The sequence below is a fragment of the Erithacus rubecula genome, assembly GCF_903797595.1.
Source record: "Erithacus rubecula genome assembly, contig: scaffold_90_arrow_ctg1, whole genome shotgun sequence".
Lineage (NCBI taxonomy): Eukaryota > Metazoa > Chordata > Aves > Passeriformes > Muscicapidae > Erithacus > Erithacus rubecula.
Genome location: NW_027635424.1, coordinates 486,806 through 494,034, shown reverse-complemented (window position 1 = coordinate 494,034; position 7,229 = coordinate 486,806). Strand labels below are relative to the sequence as shown.

The following is a 7,229-nucleotide window of genomic DNA, read 5'->3' as shown; positions in this document are numbered from 1 at the left end:
TCAGAAGTTCTTGTTGCATGTCCTCATTGGCTTCACAGGGCTGGGCAGGGGCTCCTTGGAGTCAGGATCCTCAGGAATGCTGGAGCCAGAGCTAGATTCTGACAGCACTGCAATCACTGGTGTCTGGAAGATCCAGGGATCCCGAAGACAGATCTGCTTGGATTTCTCCTTCCTCTTCACTTCTTTCCTGTCTCCTTCTGCTCCTCCTCCCCTGGAGCGTGGAGTTTTGTCCCTTTGCATCTGGCACCAGCTCCTGGAGCGGTCCCGGTGCTGTCCAGCCTTTGGAGTTTCAGCATGATCCCTGGAAGGATCCAGTGGGAAAGGTCATCCTGAGGTGGGGGACACCAGGTTGCCCCCAAGCCTTCAGCCTCACTTGTTTGGGGACTTTTCCAAATTCTTCTTCCTCCCCTCGGTTTCTGACTTTTCCAACTTCTCAGACTTTTCCGACTTTTCAAACTTTTCCAATTTTTCCAACTTTTCTGACTTTTCCGTCTTTTCTGACTTTCCTGACTTTCCTGACATTTCTGACTTTTCTGACTTTCCCAACTTTCCTGGCTTTTCTGACTTTCCCAAATTTTCTGACTTGCCCAACTTTTCTGACTTTTCCATCTTTTCCGACTTTTCAGACTTTCCCAACATTTCTGACTTTCCCAACTTTCCCAACTTTTCTGATTTTTCTGACTTTTCTGAAATTTCCGACTTTCCTGACATTTCTGACTTTCCCGACATTTCTGACTTTTCTGACCTTTCTGACTTTTCAGACTTTCCCAACTTTTCAAACTTTTCCGACTTTTCCAACTTTTCCGAGTTTTCTGACTTTCCCAACATTTCTGACTGTCCCAACATTTCTGACTTTCCTGACAATTCTGACTTTCCTGGCATTTCTGACTTTCCTGGCTTTTCTGACTTTCCTGACTTTCCTGACATTTCTGTCTTTTCTGACTTTACTGACTTGCCCAACTTTTCTGACTTTTCCACCTTTTTTGACTTTTCCAGCTTTTCCGACTTTTCAGACTTTCCCAACATTTCTGACTTTTCCGACTTTTCTGACTTTCCCAACTTTCCTGATTTCTCTGACTTTTCTGACATTTCTGAATTTCCCACCTTTTCTGAGTTTCCCAACATTTCTGACTTTTCCGACCTTTCCAACTTTTCAGACTTTCCCAACTTTTCCAACTTTCCCGAGTTTTCTGACTTTCCCAACATTTCTGACTTTTCTGGCATTTCTGACTTTTCTGACTTTCCTGACTTTTCTGACATTTCTGTCTTTTCTGACTTTCCTGACTTGCCCAACTTTTCTGACTTTTCCACCTTTTCTGACTTTTCCAGCTTTTCAGACTTTCCCGACATTTCTGACTTTTCTGACTTTTCTGACTTTCCCAGCTTTCCTGATTTTCTTGACTTTTCTGCCATTTCTGACTTTCCCACCTTATCTGAGTTTCCCAACATTTTTGACTTTTCCGATCTTTCTGACTTTTCAGACCTTCCCAAATTTCCCAACTTTTCCAACTTTTCTGACTTTCCCAACTTTTCCAACTTTCCCGAGTTTTCTGACTTTCCCAACATTTCTGACTTTCCCACCATTTCTGACTTTTCTGACTTTTCTGACTTTCCTGATTTTCCTGACATTTCTGACTTCCCTGATTTTTCTGACTTTTCCAGCTTTTCCTTCATCCCTTCAGATTTGGACTTTCCTGACTTCTCCTTTTTCCCCAGTTCAGTTTTCAACATTCCTGATTTCTCCTTCCTCCCCAATTCAGTTTCTGACTTCTTTTTCTCAAATTCTGTTTCTGATTTTCCCAGATTTTCCTTCCTCTCCAATTCAGTTTCTGACTTCTTTTTCCCCAGTTTGGTTTCTGACTTCCCTGATTCTTTTCCTTTCTTCCCCAGCTCTGTTTCTGGCTTCTTCTCCTTCCCCCTCCTCCTCTGGGTTTTCTGCTTTTCTGGAATCTTCTTCCTCAGGTTTTTCCTTTCTTCCTAATAGTCCAGAAACTGTCTTTGGAACTGAGAAGGAGATGGTGAAGTCAGACGTCACATAATTTGTCCCATTTCTTCCTTTTCCCCCCACATTCTTCCCTTTCTCCCCATATTTCTCTCTTCTTTCCCCATTCTTTTTCTTTCCCCCTTTTCTTTTCCATTTTGTCAATTTCTTTCCTTTTTTCCTCATTTCTTTGGCCTTTTCACTCTCCATTCCCCCTTTGCCCTTTCCCATTTTTCCCATTTTCCTTGTTTTTTTTCCACCAATTTCTTTTCTGTCTCCAACTTTTTTTTTTGCTTTATTATCCCCAAAATTCCCATTTTCCTAATTTTTTGCTATTCTCCCCTTTTCCTTGATTTTTCCCTATTTGTTTCCTTCCCCCATTCCTTTACTTTGTAATCCCAATTAATTCCCATTTTCCCAATTTTTTCAGATCCCACCTTTTTATTTCTTTTTTTCCCATTCATTTTCATTTTTCCTCATCAAAAAAAAAAAAAAAAAAAAAAAAAAAAATTACCTTCTCTGCCTCTCTCAGTTTTCCTGCCTTTCCCTTCTTTACTGATCTGTGGTCCCAGATCACCCCTGGGACGTGGGGTCTCCTTGGGGACGTTCTGAAGGCTCTTTAGCAGCCTTGCCCTTGAAAGTGGTGCCTGGACCATTTCCCTCTTGAATCTGGGTAGGAAACACCATGATCATCGCAGAACCACCCTGGAATCACCACAGTTTTCCCCAAATCTGCATAATTTCCCCCTCAATTCACCACTTATTCCTAAATTCACCTTTTTTTCCCCCCAAATCCACTATAGTTTTCCTTAAATCCACCACATTTCCACCAAATCCATACTATTTTTTTCCAAATCCACCATTTTGCCCCAAATCCATTTTTTTTCCCAAATCCACTTTGGTTTCCGGCAAATTCACATTTTTCCCAAATCCCCCATTAACCTCAAATCCACCATAGTTTTTCCAGATCCATTATATTTTTCCCAAATCCATCTTATTTTTTCTCCAAATCCAACACATTTTCCTTAATATACTATGTTTTCCCTCGAATCCACCATGTTTTTCCAAAATCCACCCTGTTTTTCCTCAAATCAATGTTTTTCCTGTTCCACCACATCTTCCTTAATCCACCTGTTCTTTTTCTACAATCCACCACATTTTCCTCAAAATCCACCTCATTTTCCCAACCCACCATGACTTCCCAAATTCATCTTTTTTTCCCCAAATCTCTTTCCCTCCCAAATCAACCCCATTCCCCCAATTCCACCATGGTTTTCTCCCAAATCCTCCTATCTTTCCTCCAAATCCACCATATCTTCCCCAAATCTCCCATCTCCCATTTTCCCAAAATCCACCAGTTTTCCCAAAATTCACCATCCCCCAGACCGTCCCAGGGCAGAATTCCTCAGGCCCTCTAAATCCAAGGAATCCTGGAGTGGGTTGGGTTGGATCCCATTCCAGTCCCATCCCAGAGCCCGGATTGCCCCTGGACGCACTCAGGGAAGACGATGATGGAGCCACATGAGGTCAGAGCAGCCACAGGGACTCCCCGAGGCACCACTATGTCCAGGAGCTCCTGGATCTGTAGCAGAAGAGAACAGGGATGGGACTTTCTCCATGGGGATGAGGTACTCAACATTTGAAGACCCTAAAGATAGTGCGACCTTCCCATGGATGAAAAGTTCATTGTTGCAGGAGCACCAAAATGGTTGGGAGTTCCTATCATGGGTGAAGACAGCAGTGATGGAAGACTCCAAAGATGAGGAATCCAGCATTTCAGGAACCCAAAGAGGAGATGGCGCGACCTCCTTAACATGGATGAGGGAACTTTGGAGGAGCCCAAAGACAGTGGAATCTCCTCAATATGACCAAGGGACTCAGGGACCCCAAAGACGGTGGAACTTCCTTAATGTGCATGAGGAACTCAACAATAAAGGAGACCAAAGAGGACCTCAAAGATGTTGGGACCTCCTTCATGTGTATGAGGAAATGCTGGACAATCCCAAAAATGGTGGGATTTCCTCAACATGGCCAAGGAACTTAAGCGTCCCAAAGATGGCAGGACCGTCTCCCCATGGATGAGGTGATTTTAAAGGAACACCCCACTCCCCTGCTCCCATCCCCTCAACCTCCTCACCTTGAAGACCCCGTTTTCCAAGTTCTCCTTCCCGGCCACTGCCTCCAGGAAGTCGTGGTAGAACCTCATCCGGACCTTGTGCCGCTCCACCAGCAGGACTCCAATGTCCCCCAGGACCAAGGCCACGTCCTCACCTGTCCCCAAGCACCGCGACAGGAGGGACATAGTGGCCTGGAGGGCGCCCTCCACCCTGCGCCGGGGCAGTCCCAGCACTGCTGCCACTGCAAACGTCCGGAGTGAGTCCAGGTTCCCTGGGAGGACATGGAAGATGGCGGGGATTTGGGCTATCCTTGCGGGGTTTGTGGTTTTCTGGTAGGGTTTTGGGGGTTTCTTGAGGTTTTATGGGGTCTCCTTGTGGCTGTTGTTGTCCACTCTTATTTTTTTCTTAATGTCTTAGGATGTTTTGGGGTCTTCTCAGAGTGATTTGGGGTTTTGAGGGATTTTCTTTGTCTCCTTATGGTATCTGGGGTCTTCTTGTTGTTTTATGGGATTTTTCAATTTTTTTTTTTTTTTTTGTGTCTACATGATTTTTGAGTTTTTTTGACATCTCCTTAGAGAATTTGGAGCCTTCTTATGTTTTTGGGAGGGTTTCTTGTAGGTTTTTCAGGTTTTCTTATATGTTATGGGGTCTTCCTATGGGATTTTTGGAACTTCTGTTCATTGTGTAGGGTCTTCTCATGGGTTTTGGGGTCTTCTCATGGTTTTATGGGGTGTCTCTGTATTTTTGGGGGTCTCCTCATTGATTTATGGGGTCCTCCTTGGTTTATGTGCTTTTTTGGGGTGTCTTCATAATTTTTGGGGTCCTCTTGTGTTTTTTTTTGGAGTCTCCTCAGGGGCATAAGGGTCACGTGATGGTATTTTGGGGTCTGCTTGAGATTTTTTTTTTTTTTAGATTTTCTTGTGGTTTTTTTGGAGTTCCTTGTGGTTTTTGGGGGGTTTTCTCTTTTTTTTTTTTTTTTTGGTCTTACTATGCATTTTTTAGGGGGGAGGTCATGATTTTGGGGGTCTCCTCATGGTTTTATGACATCTCCTTGTGAGTTCTGGGCTCTTATAGTGGTTTTTAGTGTCTTCACAAAATTTTTGGGGTATCCTAATGGGTTGTGGTTTTTGAGGACTTCTTGTGGGGTTTTCTGGGTCTCTTTTTGGTTTTCTGGGGTCTTCTCATGGGGAGATTGGAAGTCTCCCTATGTTTTTGGGGTTCTCCTTGTGAATTTGGTCATCTTCTTTTTTTTTGTTTTTTTGTGGTTTTTTGTGTTTTTTTTTGTTTTTTTGTGTCCTCATGGGTTTTAGGGGTTCTTCTCATGGTTTTTTGGGGTCTTGTGGGTTTTGGGGTCCTGTGCTTATTAGGTATCTTCTCATGGTTTTATGGGCTATCCTTGTCTTCTGTGGGGGTCTCCTCATTGTTTTATGGGACCTCCTTGTGGTTTTGGGATCTTCTTATGTTTTTTTCAGGTTTCATGTTTTTTTTGGGTCTTGTCATATGCTTTTTTGAGGTCTTGTAATGTATTTTTGGGTCTCCTCAAATGTTTGGGGGTGTTCTTGTGATTTTTGTTTTTTCTCATGGGGCTTTTTAGAGTATCTTCATGGGTTTGGGGGCTTCTCATGGATTTTTTGGGATCTCCTCTTATATTTTTGAGGGAGTTCTCCTTGTGATTTTTGGGATCTCGTGTTTTTTTGAGGTCTCCTTGTGATTTTTGGGATCTCCTCATGGACTTTTAGGGTCTCCTCAAATTGTTTTGGTTTCTTTTCGCACCTTTCAACTCCCCATTTTCTACCCCCTCCCTCAACCCTCTACCTCCATCCGTGCCCACCTCAGAATCCCCATAGTCCTACCAGGCCAGAATTCCCAGTCATCCATCAAATTGTGGTTCTGGACCAAATTCCTGGCCAGGCAAAAAATCGGCCTCTGTGTTGTCACCTCCATGTCTCCAAGCTGCACCCGCCAGGGAACCACATCCAGGGCGCCGAAGGTTGGGATCCACACCCCCTGCAACCAGAATTCTGGCAATTTTGGGATCTGCTTTCCCCCAAAGTAGAATTTTGGGATTTTGAAGTGTGAGTTTGAGATTGTGGGGTCTGTGCCCCATGTAACTTGGAGTTTTCAGATTTTGGGATCTGCTCCCATCTGGAAGTGGACTTGCATGATTTTGAAGTGTAATTTCAGGATTTTAGGATCCCTGCCCCCTGAAAAAGAGATTTTGGAATCTGCACCCGCTGCAAGAGGAGTTTCAGGCTTTCAGGATCTGAATGCCCTGAAAGAGGAATTTCGGATTTTGGAATGAAGCAGAGGTGATCTTGACTCTCAGGAGGAAGCATGGCAGGGGAATTGGAGTGACCTTCTTCCGCAGCAGGAGCTCTTCCAGGACGAAGTCAGCCACTGCATCCCAAATTTTCTTCCACTCTGGCAATTGAGGAAAACTCAGTCAGAGTGGGTCCCGACAGATTCTGGCATTCCTGGGGTCCAGGAGGTGCTGGTACCTTCAAGGGTGGTGGCTGAAGCAACCTCTGTCCTCCCCCAGAGCTCCACCCTGGTCCTCCTGGCAATGCGAGCTGGGGAGCTCATCCCGTACTCTCTCAGGATGTGGGATCAGGATGTGGGATCAGGATGTGGGATCAGGATGTAGAGTCTGGGATGTCTCACCACCAGACTAGCTCCCATTGCATCCCCCAAGGATGCTTGGTGACTCTGCTGGTGGCACTGTGACTTCACTGGGGCCTCTATGATGTTGTGGGGACAGGGGTGCGGGATACGGGGATGAGGCAGGGAGGAGGGACGGAATATGGATTGGGGGACATGGAATGGGAGACATGGAGGGTGTGGGACCAGTGGGATGGGACATGGGATGGGGGATATGGGGGATGTGGGATGGGGCATGTGAAATGGGGTTGGGAGATGTGGAGAAGGGGGGATGGAGGACATGAGAGATGGGATATGGAATGAGGGCTACAGGATGGGGACATGGTATGGGGAACATGGGAGATATGGAGGAATGGCAAGAGTGGGGGATATGGGGGATGGGGGACATGAAATGGGTGACATGGAGAGGGGACTTGGAGGATGTTGGATGGGAGGCACCGAATGGGGGACAAGGGAGACATGGGGGACACAGT

General features: G+C 45.3%; 1 protein-coding gene across 1 annotated transcript; it reads right to left on the bottom strand.

Annotated features, from left to right (window-relative positions):
• Positions 1-6,681, bottom strand: LOC306816830 (coiled-coil domain-containing protein 81-like; the record flags this gene model as incomplete). The annotated part of the gene is made up of 8 exons (XM_079333280.1): positions 1-123; positions 1,904-2,004; positions 2,496-2,650; positions 3,478-3,563; positions 4,119-4,369; positions 5,952-6,105; positions 6,455-6,519; positions 6,597-6,681. 8 exons carry the CDS (start codon positions 6,679-6,681, stop codon positions 1-3), a joined length of 1,020 nt encoding a protein of 339 aa, XP_079189406.1.
• Between the last annotated feature and the right edge of the window lie 548 nt (positions 6,682-7,229).